The following is a 15,941-nucleotide window of genomic DNA, read 5'->3' on the forward strand; positions in this document are numbered from 1 at the left end:
CTAAAGAAAACTGATGGTTGCATAATTAAATTTAACATTGTTACATGCCACTCTTCTCTGATGAATTGTTTGGTCACTCGTATCGATAAAAATTTAACTGCTACATTATCGTTTAGTTTGAAATGAGATTATGACGTGTATGGGATTTGTGAGATAAAAATGTACACATAATTGGAAAGGAAGAGGTACGGAGGAGAGAGGGTCTACACATTACATACCATCAATTCCATTGACGCAAGACATCTAACCTCTTGATCAGTGAAATTTTGTGGGGCTACAAATTATGCCAAGTAGTCCAACCACACACAGACCGTTTGCAGTTTCTGCCCTGCACACATGCTGATCGATTGCTCTCGTAGCTTCACTTCATCCATACAAATATGCGATGAAGCTTCATGGCCAATTTTACGGTTTCAAGCTGTAGGAACGAGAATGACGACTAGAGGGGGGTGAATAGGTGCCTCAACAAATTTCTTTCGAAATAGATAGCCTTTTCCTATTTCTCACCCAACGCACCTCAAAACGCTCAAGCGGAAGCAAAAGAATTAAAGAGACAAAGCAAGAAGACTACTTCCATGGCAACATGACTTCACAGATAGAATATGAACCATAGGTTCCATTCAGGACCATTCCATATGTCTTTGTGCACAAAAACTCGCAACTTCCAAAGAAACTAGATAAGATGGACACCGGACAAGCTTATCCTTCAAAATGATAGTCTAGTGGCAAGGAGACTCAAGACCCGCTCAAATACATGAGTATGTGAGTATTTAAGCCACTAGCATCAAGAAAAATAACCCTGCAAAGGTGAAATATTGCAGCTCAAAGAAAAAGATCACCGAGCAATAAACCTCTCCAAGTTGATGATCTAGAGGCAAGGGTACTCAAGACCCATGAGCATACACTAGTATGTGAGTTTTTAAGCCTCTAACAACAAGAAGAATGATCTCACAAGGTGCTGAAATTTCAGCCTAAAAACCAAAACGAAAATCAAAACCGAAAATCGAAAAACTTGCAAACTTGCAAGGGAACCAATAGAGGGAAACTAGAAGGAGGGGAATTCAAGCATATGCAAAAATATAAACTAAATTACTCAAAGAGGTCAGCCCTATTTTAGACAGATTACAAAGATTTATCTCTCAAAACTCTCACCTATTACATAGGCTAAGCACTCATCATTCTCTCCTCTAAAATCCTAGCTCTAAGGCTTTCAAATTAGTGGCACAAGGGGGCTCAAGTGGCTGGTTCAAAGCTCTCTCTAGCCCTACCCCTCTATTTATAGCTTAGGAAACTTGACCCTTAAGTTTCCTAGCTTTTCCCCAAAATACCCCTCTCTTGTAGTGCACTCCTACCTACCACCGAGGGCATTTTGGTCCTTTTTCTTCTCCATTCATCGGACGGTCGCGGCGCCTTCACGACTTAGCTTCGCCTCGACGCAAGCTTCACGATGGTGCCACATACTCATACAGTCCTCCCATGGTTTTGAGGCCAAATCGCGAAACCGCCTGCACGCTTCTCAAAGCATGACTCACCGCCTTGCTTACACCTTAAGCAAGCGCTTCGATGTCGACGCGTGTACTCCGTCATGCGATCCTGACCGCCGGCAAGTCTCTCCCGCTCCCGATCCCTCGGGCTGCCTTGTCACTTGCATCGGCATCCCATTCGCTTGACTTTGTCAACACGCCGTCTCCATCCGCCTTCAATGCTTTGCTTGACCTCCACGTGTTCAGCTAGGATCACCCTTGACTCCGCCCGGCCTCCTTGATCGTCTGGCACCAAGCACTCTGCTTGGCCCCGATCATTCTGCCGTCGACCGTCAAGCTGCAACCATCACCTGCACACCATGAGACAAGCAAACACATATCTCCAACTCCAATTCCAATTAGTCCATAATCAATATGCTAAAATAAAGTCTCAAATTAATTCAAATCACATCAAAACTCATGCAAAATCGAAGATCATCAAACCAAATAAATGATAATGTCAATCACTCATAAAAAAAAACCAATACACATTACAACTTGGTTTCTCACAAGCAAGACCTAGATTCTGCATATTTCCCTTTGCGGTTTCAAACAGGCCCTACTCGGTTTCAAACATGACCTTTTTTCTTCATCAGAAAGCATAAAAAAAGCACCGAATGGTCATATGTAGTGCTACAGCAGAAAGGTGAGGAGTCATGCCAAGACTGCGGACTGCCCCACGATCTTCTTACTATTAATTATGGCACAGTGACATCTCTAGGTCAGTGCTACAGTGCACCACCGTTGCTTTTGCTTGTTTGGTCAAACAAACGCAACTCGTCAGAGAATTCAGAAACCTGATGCACGCGAGTACTGAAGTACTAGCAGATGTTTATTTCATGTTTGGTGCTTTTTCAAAACAAAGTTAACAGGCTACAAAGTGACTTTCGTTCTAGGGATCAGATCAGATTTTGATCCTCTCTCATTGGCCATTTCATCTCACAAAGCAAGCATAACATTGGCCATGAGCAATCAGCTCCGTAGTACTACAATCATAGGATGCCTCATCAAGCAAATCATACCACAGAAACAGATTAACAATGGATCAAAAGCAAACCAATTAACTAACCACCATCATGAAGTTATGATCATCATTGGTTATTGATACCCCCAGGTTAGGTCAGTTCATACACACCTTCTCAGGTCAAAGAAAACCATGGTAAACACATCAAACTTGGATTTTCTTATACATTGCAATTATATAGAAATAATTAAACTAGTAACATCTCTAGTTCTCTACTAGGCAAGATACATCAGAATTCAGTGCTAATTGCAAATTTGCAGCCACTAAGTATCAGTGCTATTTTGGAGATCGGATAATGAGAAGGACCTGGGAGACCTGAAGGTCCCAAGGCCATTTCTGCTCGCCATGCCCATCTGCGTGTTCGCGTTGAGCCTAGGTGGAGGCAACGATAATGCCGGCGCATCCCTAACGTTCTTGCCGCGGTGCGGGAGGTGGTTGTACTCGTTGGAGTCGGAGTCATCCTCCTCTCCTTCCTCCCCCTCGGCGACGGCGTGGTCGGGGGCGAGGAGCGGGGGCAGGTAGGTGGCCGTGGCGAGCGAGCTGCAGGAGGTTCGTCGGGACCAATTCGCCAGGATGCGGCGCCGCTTGTTGAAGGGGTTCTCCGGCTTGGCAAGCTCCTTGGCAGCCGCCATCGTCGATGTCGCCTCAGCAAGGCTGGTGAACGACTTGGACTTGCTGGAGTAGAAGTTGGAGAGGCCACTCCTGATAACACCAAATTAAGCACGACGGCGACGGCGACCCGATCGACAAGCTCTCCATCAGCACCTTGTTCATGGAGTTGGAAAGAAAACTCTGGTTGCGCATATATGCAGCAATGAAAAGGTTCGCTCCAGTTTTTCTTCAATTCTGAACTTAAATGGAGATGATTTTTTGGAGAATTCACAGCCAAAATCTCAAAATTGACAAGGCTTTGATTATAGTTGTTCTTTGTTCAAATGTGAGTAACAATGAATGGGCAAAGTTCCATTCATCCTTGACTCGTAAGAGTAAAGGAAGTAAGGTGATACTTGTAAGTAGGTTTCAAGTGTTAGGAAGATTTGCAACTGTGAAGCCAATTCTCCTCAACAGTCTTTCAGATGAAGAGTTCATCTACCTGTTCAAGACACTTGCGTTTGGAAGTGCAAACCCAGAGGTACACCCAGAGTTAGCATCCGTAGTTCAAGCATTTGTGACAAAATTGGGAGGGTAACCAATCGATGCACATATTATTGCAGATATGTTGAGGAAGAATGTTAACCTCCAATTCTGGCTTTGTATGTTGGAAATATGCAAGATGATGGTCCGTAGAAATTTCTACCAGTTTGGCGAGCACCCAAAAGTACATTTTGGGAGAGGACAAATGGTAGAAATTGTATTTTGCAGCTGCTGCTCCTCCACTCCAGGTCTTGTTTTTTTTTTATAAAAGAGAGACTTTATTAACTCTTATCGTTACATCAAACTGATACATGTGACATCCTCCTTCTCTCTAATCTGTTTCTCTCTCTGCCAAGTGAACCCCACATGTCAGACCCTCTCCTAATCTCCCGAATCCCCTTTTCCTTCTTTGAACCAGCTCCCGTTTTTGAAATCACATCGACCCCACGTGCAATCAAGGCTAATAAACATCAATTGATGCTGCAATTGGAAGCTGGCAACTGCGGATTGAAGAGAGACATCAATTTCGCGAAGGAATCAGGCTACAAACATGGAAATAGTCATGCATTTCCTCCCGCTGCTGCATTAACCCTAGCAGGCCCCCCGAGCTCCCCTCTCTAGGCTATAAAAGCCACATTGGACCCTCGGCCGAGTCTCCTTTTACTTCACCGTGCCCGCACCTCCAAATCCCGTCGGATTTCCCCCACCCGAGAGCACTTGCGCCACTGTCGAACTCTGTTGAGCCACCCTTGTTGTTGTCGTGCTACTCCACGCCGCCCCGACGCCATCCGAGCCTTCGCTCATGTTTGCCAGCCGCTCCTCCTCGTCTATGACCGCTCGCCATCAAATTTCACTGCCATAGCCGAGCTCGCATCGCCGCCGGACCTCCACTGAAGCAGCTCGTTGTCGTCGTGCGCCCTCAAGCTTCCCTGGCGTCTCGCGACCCTTCAAATGAACTCGACATCGACATCTGGTCAAGCTCCGCCATTCGCCGTCAACTCCCGAGCATCGATGCGTTGTTTTCGTGCTTCTCCAGCGAGCCTCCGTCGTGCCAGCCCGTTGTTGTCATTGTCTCGAGCCAGAGCCGAGGTAAGCTGCTCGTGATCGTCCGATTCGCAATCTACGGCGTAGATTAAATAAACCTTATTCATTTCAGTCTCACCTAGTTAGCAAGCCTCGTCAGCAGCCTCATCTGACGAGTAAGCCTAGTCAAACTGCCATGCAAGCAACCCTATCTGATGTAGCAGTCCAGTCAACCGTTGACATCATCATTGCGCAATAAATCCGTTTTTCCTTTAGAAAAATAATTCACGAAAATAGATTTTTTTCGAAAAATAGGTTTTCAGTTTAGAAAATTTTCCAGAAAATAGAAAATAGTTTAGATAAATATTTATAAATGTTTTTAGCTCTGTTTTTATTTCTGTAAATGTTATTTAATTTTTTTCTAGTATAAAAATTATTGCAAAAATATTAGAATAAATGTTTTATTTTGGAAAATGGTTTAGAAAATATAGATTTCTGAAATTGTTTTAAAAATGTTTTCTTTGATAAAATAAATGTTTTAATATGTTTTTATGCATATAAAATTAGTTTTATTCTTGAAAATGCAAATAAATTTTATAAAATTGTTTTAATCAGTTTTATGCTATAAAATAATTCTAAATTTTTAAATAAATGTTTTAGGCCTTTTAAAAATTAGGTTTTAATTGCATAAAAATAGTTTTGTCATTTTTAACCGTTTAAAATTCGTTTAGTCATTGTTTTCGCACTGTGTCTCTGATTTGGGCGATTCTTGCGCCCAAATCTTTTTAATATCATGCCCTAGCCAGCCTTATCGTTTGTTTGTTGTGTTCTTAGTGTTGCTTGTTTTGTTCAATGCTTATTCTTAGTGTTGCTTGTTTTGTACACGTGTAGAGAAGTTTGTCCTAGAAACGTTCGACAACATCTAAGATCAAGACTTTGGTGATTTTGAGCAATACTTTGGAGAAGGTAAGTGTCCTTGAACATCTTGCGCATATTTTACAAAGTTTTGTTTTACAAATTGCATGCTCGTCAAATATGATATCCTATGGTTAAGGTTTACTAGTTTCCCCCACTTTCCTTGTAGCCGTAGAATGGTTATCATGTTTTGGGTAGAAAATGCTTAGTGTGACTTACTCATGGGTAGCATAGGTAAATAGTATTTTGATTAATAATGTGAACCATGATAATGAGTTTGATAAAAATGCTTAGACATGGAAAGTAGAGTCTGGGCAAGTTTGGCATGATGGTTGGCCTGTGGATGTGTTCCAGGCAAGAATGTTGGCTTTGTCAGATATTGGTTATTTTCTTGTGCTGGATGATGACGGTCTTGCCCAGACCATATTAAGGACCGGTTCGTGGAGTGACCACCTATGAAAATAGTACAACCACAAGCCTGGTTTGGGACAGGCCTAGCCGAGTAATTCGCTATCCACTCAACATGATGTAGATCATTTAGTGGTGCGGGGAAGGAAGGGTGTACTTCCTGGAACCGTAAGGCGCAAGAGGGGGCTTCTGGGGTGGAGGGTGTACTCCACTTATGTATGGCGATGAAACCTCAGCGGATAGACACGTGCTGAGAGAGGCATTGTAAAGGATTTGTAGTGGTTTCCTGGCCACACACCTCGGAAGTGTGTAAGTGTTTTGATCAACACAGGCATAATGGAAATCATGACTTGTGGGTAAAGTGTAGAACCTCTGCGGAGTGAAAACTGATATATCACCCGTGCTCACGGTCATGAGCGGCATGAACTCATCACATGATTAGTCGGGTGGTTTCGAATGGTTTGGATGGTCTTTGGTTGGTTCGGGTGGATCACAATGGTGGGAACTCTAATTAGACCTTGGTTTTGAGTAGAGGTGAATGGAACCTTAGATGAGGAGCAAGGTGGTTGGAATCTTGACTCAAGTTTTAAAAGATCTTTTACATAGTAAATATGTTGCTTTTAGAATTGTTGTACTACAAAAATGGTATTTATGCAAATAAACCCCTGGGTTAATACATTTTTTGGGGGGCTGGGTTTAAATACCCCCTTCCCCCTTTTCATCAGTGCTGCTGAACCAACTCGAGATAAAATACTACATAGCCTCTTTAGAGTCCACCCACTCCTCTAGTGTATTAACTCTAGTAAGGATTTGAGGGTTTGGGTTGAAAAGTGAGATTGAGTGCTAGTGAGTTTAAATCCGTCTTTTGAGCACTTGAGTTCTTCGTCAAGCCGTCGACTCGTATTTGTTACTCTTGGAGCTCCGAGCTCCTAGACGGTTAGGCATCACCCAAAGAGCACCCAGGCTTATGGAGTGTCGTGGGAAGTTTGTGAAGGTCATCCTCGCCTCCACAAGGGAAGAGGAAGGTTGAGTAAGCTCCGAGCTCAATCTTTGTTGTCTCTCGGTGAGGATAAGGGTTGCAAGAGACCCGACTCTTTGTGAGCACCTCAACAGAGACATAGGATTGTTGGATCCGAACTTCAGGAAACAAATACTTGTCTTTCTCACTTTCTTGCATACTTTCTTGTTCTAGCTGATCTTTTGGGTGAGTTGCCCCAATCTACTTATTTGTGAGTTTGTGACCGCATGTGGTTGTTGAAAAAAAAACTCATAGATCAATTGAAACATGTGGTAACTCATAGACTCATCTAGATTTGCCTAAAAATTCATAGTCTTCAATTTCCTGTTACTACTGAAGTATCCGAGTTCACCCGGAGTATCTGGATCCTGTGCAACCCAGAGTCTCCAGATTGATCTGGAGTATCCGGACTTTGTAATCCGCTATGAAGTTTTAAATTTCAGGAAACGCCTATTCATCCCCCTCTAGGCGATATCACGTACATTCAGTTTGTCTAACAGTTAAGGAAATGAAAGCCATTGCATCAACCAATCCTCAAAACTAGCTTTGCTTTCGCTATAACTGCAATGTACATGCTTGCTATTTACTTGGAGTATAGAAACTTGTGAATGGATGACACAAGGCGTAGAGCAATTTTTGAGAAACTTCTTAAACTGCATTGACTCAAGATGGACCATGAAGATAACTCCAATATCTGTTGATTTAAACCTCACATTATAGTCTTCATCCAACCCCAATATCCTTAGGGACATCAGATCCACTGTTGGCTTCAGCTCAAGAAGGTTTCTCAGCTCAATAGTATTCCCAAGCATCCATCTAGTAATACCATCACCATTGGACGTTGGACGTCATCTTCCATATACAGACACTGAAGACTGCTAGAATGCATGATGAAGCTGAGACCAACATGGTGAGAAGGCATAATCAAGAATTGGCACTCGCCATGGAGAAAGGCATTGAAGTCAAATGCATCTGATGGTACATCTATAACCGCTAGGTTTTGCCTATCCCAATCAAACTCAAGGATGGCAATGTTTTCTCCAGCAACAAGCAAATGGAATTCCTAGTCAGGGAACTAGAACAAGTAGGAGAAAAAGCCATAACAATCAACATCTGCATTATTGAGAAGACATTGCCCCATGCCCTGGTCTCTGATGAGTAAACACAGGCAAAAAATTGTTCTCTATCTTCACCTACTAAGACCACATGGAATGGGTCCGACTGCAAACGCCATACACGTGACCTTGGTCGCTGGTAGCACAAACAACTCCCCCATCAACTACAAACAACATGTTGTCATCCAACGCTGAGGAAAGGCAACTGGACGCAGGTCGCTAGTGATGGGGTCCCAAGCCCACACCAAAAAATATTGCTCTTTCTAGCTACTGACAAGCACATGGCCATGGTGGCAGCCAAGAACTTTGCTACCCAGACCGACTCGCAAGAAGAAGTGTGTGACAGGGATGCAATCTGGTGGATCCAGCATTAAAGTGAAGCTGATGCTTCCAGAGAAATTGCAAAAGAAGCCAAGGAGATGGGGCTTCTGGTGTTAGGCGCGAAAGTCACAGAGTAAACGAGGGGTGGAGATGAGGCAGCGCCAACGCTTGCATACGAGGGAGGTGCGTGAGAGGGAGGACGACCGCGGTGGGAGGCGAATAGGATCTGGGCTAGGAGGTCATCGTTGTCCAGCAGGGGCATCAACGACGCCGAGTTAGGGTGCTAGCGGGTCATCTCGCTATCGTCTTCATTCATTACCCTAATTCCCTGGGCATGGGGAGTTGGTTAGTTAGCAATCCACATCTAGGGTTTAGGACACCACGATTGGATAGCAACAAGAGAAGGGGCGGAATGGAGCATCCAACCTGTGTGCGAGAGGGGAAGGGAGGGGAGGCGAGGGTGAAGGACAACGCTCTCTTTCCAGCAGCTGCGGCGGTGGGTTGGCCGAGAGGCGAGGTGTGACGAGGTTGGTACCTGAGGCACCTTCTCAGTAGCCCAAACCCTAGCAGTTGTGAGAGGAAGACGAATGCTTCGATGCTTTGGGTGAGGTGAGTCGAACCCAACTAGGGGCATTTTGGTTAAACTGGCACCTCAATAGTGGAACGACTATGGGAGACTAAGGGAGTGGTGCTTATTCGGGGAAAAATATTACTTCCTCCATTTTTTTATAGCCATATAATGAATCTATCGATGTTTTACCTTCTTTACCCTCATTTATCACATGCTCTCTCATCTACTTGCACTCACTAATTATTCTCTCATAGTTTGGTTATTTCATCTCCTCTTTCTGTTGGTTTCATACACTCTTAATTGTGTTTCTATAGAAGTATGATCTATCAATTTTTTAGTGGCAACTTTTTCTGTTCCGTTTAAGTGAACCATGAAACCTAAATGCTAAATCACAAAGTCAATGAATCTAGATTACATGCTGTGGATCAAAGTTTTTATGGCACTTTAATTCCTTCTCCATCCTAGCTACAAAAGCACGGATTGAGGATGGCCTGGCATTGACTGCAACTGCAATAATGGGATGACAAGGCGGTAAAGACATCATCGACCATACGGTTTAAGTGAGCAGTGGGTTAGGAGATGCTATCAAAGTAGTGGTTAGGGTACAATTGGACTAGAGGGGTAGCGACCGAATGCATGGGAGAAGTGATAAGGCCCCGTTGAGAATAGTTGATGGTGGTAGAAGAGGCACGACACCCGAAGAAGCTAAGGACAGATGTTGATACCAATGGAGTTGCTAGTCATAAGAAAGATGTCGAGAGAGAAAATATGTAAGTTAGTTGGGAGGAGGGGTCTTGATCACATGGTACTATCTACTTTTTTTAGGTTAAAAAAAGTCGCCAACAAAAATTAGCCATGGAGAGGAGTAGGATTGCAAGGGCATAGGTGATGCATGCATGATAATCTTAATTTAGCAATTCGGATTAAGCACCTTTTTATATGAAGCAAATTCTATAGGATTGGGTCATCGAAATATCTTCTTCCCTGTGATGACACGTGTCCCCTTCCTCTTTCTCCTCTTCAGCTCAGCCGTTGGATCAAAAGATATATAGCTAAATTAGAATCTCACAGAGGTTTTTTATAGTAAGATCCTATAAAATTTACTTTTTTTTATCTGAAAGGGGTTTTTTCCGGTAATCCGATATTGTTTTGTAACTAGTAACTGACCCTTTTTTTTAGTAACTGATGTTTAGTGCTTTAAACATTATCAAAGTTATTACTTCCCCACAGAAAAGAATGGTGTACATTCGGAGGCAGCTGATCTCCGCCGCCCCTTCTCCATCCGGCGGCAAGGAAGTGACCGCAGGGCACGGGGAGCCTGGCGGTTGGCACATCTCCGTCTGCCTCACGCAGCAACGGGACGAGCAGCGCTCCAGCAACTCGGCACGGCAGCCGGCCGACCGACCGACCAACCAACCAACCGACTCGGCAGCCGCAAGCCCGCAGATCCCGTCCCCCTTCCCTCCACGGCTCGGTTCCCTGCTTCCGGATGCGGCTGGGGCCGCCGCCGCCGGATCCACCGATCTAGTTGGTGCTGCTGCCGCTGTTTGGTTGTGGCGAGGAGAGGAAGATGAGGTTCTGGAGGGACGGCGGCGGGAGCGGGGCCGGTAGTGGGCGGGACCTCAACGGCGGGCCGCCCTGCGGCCAGGTGCGCGTCCTCGTCGTCGGCGACTCAGGTCAGCCCATCTTGCCTTGCCGCGGATTATTAGCAGTAAATGTTGCGCCTTTCTTGTTGTTTAGGTTCAACTTAGTGGGATTGCCTCCACCTGACAAACGTAGGGGAATTGACTTATGTGCGGCTAGAAAGGATCGCCTGCCCGATCAATAATCGACACTCTAATTGAATATTGCCGCGGGATTTTAGCGACGCTAGCGAGAGACTATATTATCAGTAAATGTCGCGCCTTTCGACTTGTTTAGGATCGCCGGCCTGATCACGAATCGACAATCTATTTCTGGTGCTTCGGCCGATGTGTTCTTGCACTCCTCAGTTTGACTGATGAGTTCTCCCTTAGGATTTGATTTTACCGATGATGAATTCGTGCTGTGCACTCTTCAATTCGATGCCATTTGATCTTTTTCACTTCAACACTCAAGGGTGTCATGGTCCACGGATCCTTCTGATTTGGCTGTGGTTAATATGCAATTCGGTTTGCCTATGAGCTCAGCTTGTAAGCAACACAATCAGTATTGATGCCATTTGATCCTCACACTCACTTCCACACTGAATGGTGGCATGGGCCGCAGATCCTTCTAACTTAGCAGTGGTTACTATGCAATCCGGTTCAGTTATGAGCTCAGCCTGTAGTCAATATATGCAGCTCTGCCAAAAATGTAAGCTATCTCCACTCTTCAGGCTAAAATGTGATACCGATACTTAAAAAGGAAGACGGTGTGATGCCATTCTCTCAAACTGCATACTTGCCTATTGCCTGAGATTATGAAGCATGTGTGCTTGTGACGGTTTTCGCAGCAGAATTCACGTAACTTTTATCAAGCGGTTATGAAAAGATTTGAGAATCTCATTTTAGGACAGCTTGGATCATGTGTAGGCTTAAGGTGTAAGCTAAGATTAGCTTGTGTGGTGTCAAAGCTACTCACGCTGCTAAGCTGCCTTCCAATGAATGCAACACCTCAAGTTGCTATTGTATGATTTGAATACATTTCGTTTGTGCTTTTCTTCTACAAGAATTTATTACTTTAATGGTAAGTGTTTCTTCGACTGTTATGGCTTTCTCGTTGTGCTAGTCCTCTCTTCCTTGAAAAGTTCATGACAAAAGCATCATTTTGGGAGCTATCCCTGCTGAACTTTGTGAACCCAAACAATATTTTTCTTGAACTCGTCAAAACAGCTATGCTAAAGTGTTGATAAGGGCTATGCTGGCTTATTCTCCTATTAATAACATGCTGCACTAAAGATCGAGAATCTATGAGAATCGAAGACCTATATGTATGGTACTTTGTTATTGTTTGGAATAAACTATAAATTCTGGCGCATACCATTCCCTTAAAATATGCATCAAAATATTTTAGCAGTGATTCTAAGCTCTCCACAGAACTAAACCACACAATCTTTATTGTTGTACAATTAGTAATGGATCGGGGGATGGTTGCACATTGAAACCACAATGTGCGATGAAAACACATTTTTGGGAGAGCAGAACATTGAAGCACTTCTAAAATATGATCCATGTATCCTACTAATGTATTTTGAATTACTCTTTTGTCATACATGATGTGAACTACTAGGTTTAATATGATTATGGATAAGAATTAATTAAAGTGGAACTATTAAACAATACCTATTGAATATTGCTTAATTGTGTGGGAGTCTGGAAAATGACCATGTTCCTTAACTCTTCACAGGTGTGGGGAAATCTTCTTTGGTACATCTCTTGTTAAAAGGTTCTGCAGTTGCTCGACCAGCCCAAACAATAGGATGCAGCGTGGGTGCTAAAGTAAGAAATGCTGTGGCTAACTTCCTTTGTTTTAAATTGTAAAATATATTTTTGCATAAGCTTTAACTCCCATCATTTCAGCATATCACTTACAGTAGTCCAGGGAGTTCGTCTAATAGCATCAAGGGTGATGCTGAAAGGAACTTCTTTGTTGAGCTTTGGGATGTTTCAGGACATGAGCGTTACAAAGAGTGTCGTTCACTCTTTTATTCACAAATTAATGGTAGGTGTTTCTATACCTTTTTTCTTTACCAATACACTAATCTTGTGCTGCATCTTTGTAGTCATTACAACCTGTTCTCCATAGCTACTTTAGTTCTGTACTCTGTATGGCACACTATTCACTTTGAATGTTCTTGTTTCTTCTAAATCCGTGTTTCCAAGTATTTTGCATATTTGCTATAGCTTGCTATTTAATTCATAACCTGCTCAACTTCTTGAAATTTTATGACTTAAGACAATTCAATCCCTATCAAGTTCAGCCCATTAGGGCCCATGTGATGGAGGAGCACCACACCCCCTAATCAAATATAAGTAATGAAAATAAAAAAAAATCCTTGACCCTTAAATTTGGAGGGAACGGCCATATGCGGCAAAGAGGGTATTTCGATGGTATGTTCACTTACCAGGATGACACCAGATGAAAAATCAACAAATGGGTGTGTTCGAGGAAAAAAATTCAACAAATGGTCTTTTACTATAATTTAGATTTTGAGTTGGAAAAATCCATAGCTGCGTTTACTCTATTAGTCTTGAAAAATCTTTCATATGCAGTTCATATATCCTTAGGAAATGGATCTTATGCATCCTGTATTCACCTTTTCCAAATTATTCATCAGGTGTCATATTTGTTTATGACCTCTCTCAGAGGAAGACAAAGACAAATTTGAACAAGTGGGCAGTGGAGGTTGCTGAATCTGGGACCTTTTCAGCTCCTCTTGGGTCTGGTGGTCCAGGTGGCCTTCCGGTTCCTTACCTAGTGATTGCTAACAAAGTGGATATTGCTCCAAGAGATGGTAAAAGAGTTAGCAGTGGAAATCTTGTTGATGTCGCTCGTCAATGGGTAGAAAAGCAAGGCCTACTTCCATCCAGCGAAGAACTTCCACTTGTAGAGAGCTTCCCTGGCAATTCTGGTCTGCTCACGGTAAATTATTTTTATTAACATTACATGCTGTTTGATCTCTTACACTTTAACCAACTATAATGTGGTGGTCCGTAGGCTGTCTGACTAGTGGAGAATAATACTTAATTCTTTTCTCAGTGTATGTATGAGATGAGGCTTTTAATTTTTTTAATGACAGGTTGTCCTTTTAAATACAGGCTGCCAAAGAGGCAAGATATGACAAAGAAGCTTTGATCAAGTTCTTCCGCATGGTTTGTGCAAAAGAGCCATTAGCCATTTGATTACAATTCTCATTATATTTTATTATTTGTTAACACTGTTAAGGTGCATCATTCAGTTGATAAGGAGAAGATATTTTTCAAATGAGCTTCCTGCTCCTAGCCCATGGTCACTCACTCCCAGAGAGGATACCATTCTTCCTGTTGAAACTGTGAATGATGAGGACCTGCTCCAAAGAAAAAGGTGGCTCTCCCTCTTTCTGTTGCTGACACATGCATGCCCACTTGGTTTAATGAACATCCTCGCTGTGGTTTTTCATCTAACAATTGAATATATGTGGGGACAAGATCAACTGTTCTGTTACTGGTTACTTTAGCAGCATATTTTTGAGACATTTATTTTCTTCTCTTTTGCAGCTATAGCAGCCAGAGCTACAAATACAATGGAGTTGCTCCACTGCCTGCGCAGCGGAACCTAACTCCACCCCCCACACTCTACCCACAGCAGCCAATGTCTTCCTCGTCAGAGAACTACAGATACCACAGATTCTCCTCTTCGTCAATACCTGATGCAGGCAGTGGTCGAACAAGCCGAGCATACATCAATATATGATCCATGAGTAGCCATTACAACCTCGAATGTGGAAAACGCATGCTGCCTGGCCTTCTGAATCCCAGAATTGTGGCCTTTTGAGTTATTCACCTGTTTTGTTGGTAAGATGTGCATGTTGTCAGGGTGTCTCTTTTTCTATTGTTGCAATCTTTGTGGGATCACTAGTGATCAATTCTTTTATTTCTTCCCTGTATATGTTTTGAATTTTGTTATTGTATGCAAGGCAACACGCATGTTATATGAATTCAATAGGATCACTTAACGGTAACACACGACATGGTGTACTGTTAACTATTGATATTCTATGTAATGCAATTTTGAATCAAGCTGTTCCCAACTCCCTGGGAAGTCACCTGGAAGAAATGAAGGCTTGTGGGACTCTAACTGTATATGTATCAGCGTGCTGTTTGATGAGAATACTTCATCACGATCATTTTCGACAGATTGTGGTGGTCAAGCACATATGTGATCCGTTGAGAAATATGTTTGGTAGGAGAGCATTACTTGCAGGTATTTTTTTAATCTAGATGTATAGATATTATAAGAATATAGTTTGGATAAAACCATACCTGTTTTCACCTGTTTGTATGGCATCATGTCTACTCTATATATCAGCCGTTTACCATGTGTTGCATTAACTGTGATATATATATTTTCTTTATCTCAAACAATATTGTGCATTTACAATGTAGTCTGTTTCAAGAAACATGTGGATAGAAACACAAAGAAAATTTTGCTTTGGAGCTTGAAAATGGCGGCACATGGTGCATATATTCATCAATAGATGCTGCTAGAAAAAGGCAGAATCTTATTTACATGGCTATAAAAGACCGATGTGACGTCAAAGCTCATCATCTTGTGTCGAAAAGATAATTGTAATCACAGAAAACTACTTTCTGAAGACTCTTAGAAAGCTATATTGGTTGAGTACAATGACAGAACAACAGGTATAATCTCATACTAAACAATTGAGGTTCCTATCATGTTACTTGTCTAAACGCTGGCGCTTCTTGCTAGGTGATGCTATATCATGCTGAGAGATCTTCTCCTCATCACAATATGTAGCAAGGTTAACAAACCATTTGTATGGGGGTATCCGAGATTCCCCCGTGACAATCAAACTCCCCCTTGGGTAAGACAGTTAAGCCAGCAATCAGATCTCCAAACATTACCTTGGGCAACTCCCTTGGAATCATCGCGTTTGCTGTGATGAGGCATGAGGCGAAGCGTAGAAGATGATGGTGATGAAGATGATGATGCCACAAATCTTGTTATATCTACAAGATGATATTTGTCCATAAGATTCTTTGGATGCTCGTCAAACACCGAAAAGTTGTTCTTTACCACATTCCTGTACCTTTTTAATATGCTGTGCCACAAGTGAACATTGTGATTCTTCCGCAGCATATCAGCGCACACGTTAGCTGTGACGATTGACGAGTGATCCTCCCACTGCTGCTGCTAGATCTTTTGCTAC

The 15,941-nt window shown here is 42.8% G+C and overlaps 2 protein-coding genes across 2 annotated transcripts; one reads left to right on the forward strand and one right to left on the reverse strand.

The window, feature by feature from the left end:
- Positions 1-2,755: 2,755 nt before the first annotated feature.
- On the reverse strand, positions 2,756-4,669 carry LOC133907224 (protein OXIDATIVE STRESS 3 LIKE 6-like). The gene is made up of 2 exons (XM_062349233.1): positions 4,626-4,669; positions 2,756-3,249 (listed from the first exon to the last, which is right to left on the reverse strand). The coding sequence occupies exons 1-2, from the start codon at positions 4,667-4,669 to the stop codon at positions 2,811-2,813; spliced, it is 483 nt and encodes a 160-aa protein (XP_062205217.1). The 3' UTR covers positions 2,756-2,810.
- A 5,697-nt stretch (positions 4,670-10,366) lies between these two features.
- LOC133907779 (small GTPase LIP1-like) lies at positions 10,367-14,790 on the forward strand. Its single transcript, XM_062349874.1, has 7 exons — positions 10,367-10,728; positions 12,419-12,510; positions 12,592-12,733; positions 13,350-13,654; positions 13,831-13,884; positions 13,971-14,095; positions 14,269-14,790. The coding sequence occupies exons 1-7, from the start codon at positions 10,623-10,625 to the stop codon at positions 14,462-14,464; spliced, it is 1,020 nt and encodes a 339-aa protein (XP_062205858.1). The 5' UTR covers positions 10,367-10,622; the 3' UTR covers positions 14,465-14,790.
- Positions 14,791-15,941: the final 1,151 nt, after the last annotated feature.

This window comes from Phragmites australis, chromosome 24 (genome assembly GCF_958298935.1).
Source record: "Phragmites australis chromosome 24, lpPhrAust1.1, whole genome shotgun sequence".
Taxonomy (NCBI): domain Eukaryota; kingdom Viridiplantae; phylum Streptophyta; class Magnoliopsida; order Poales; family Poaceae; genus Phragmites; species Phragmites australis.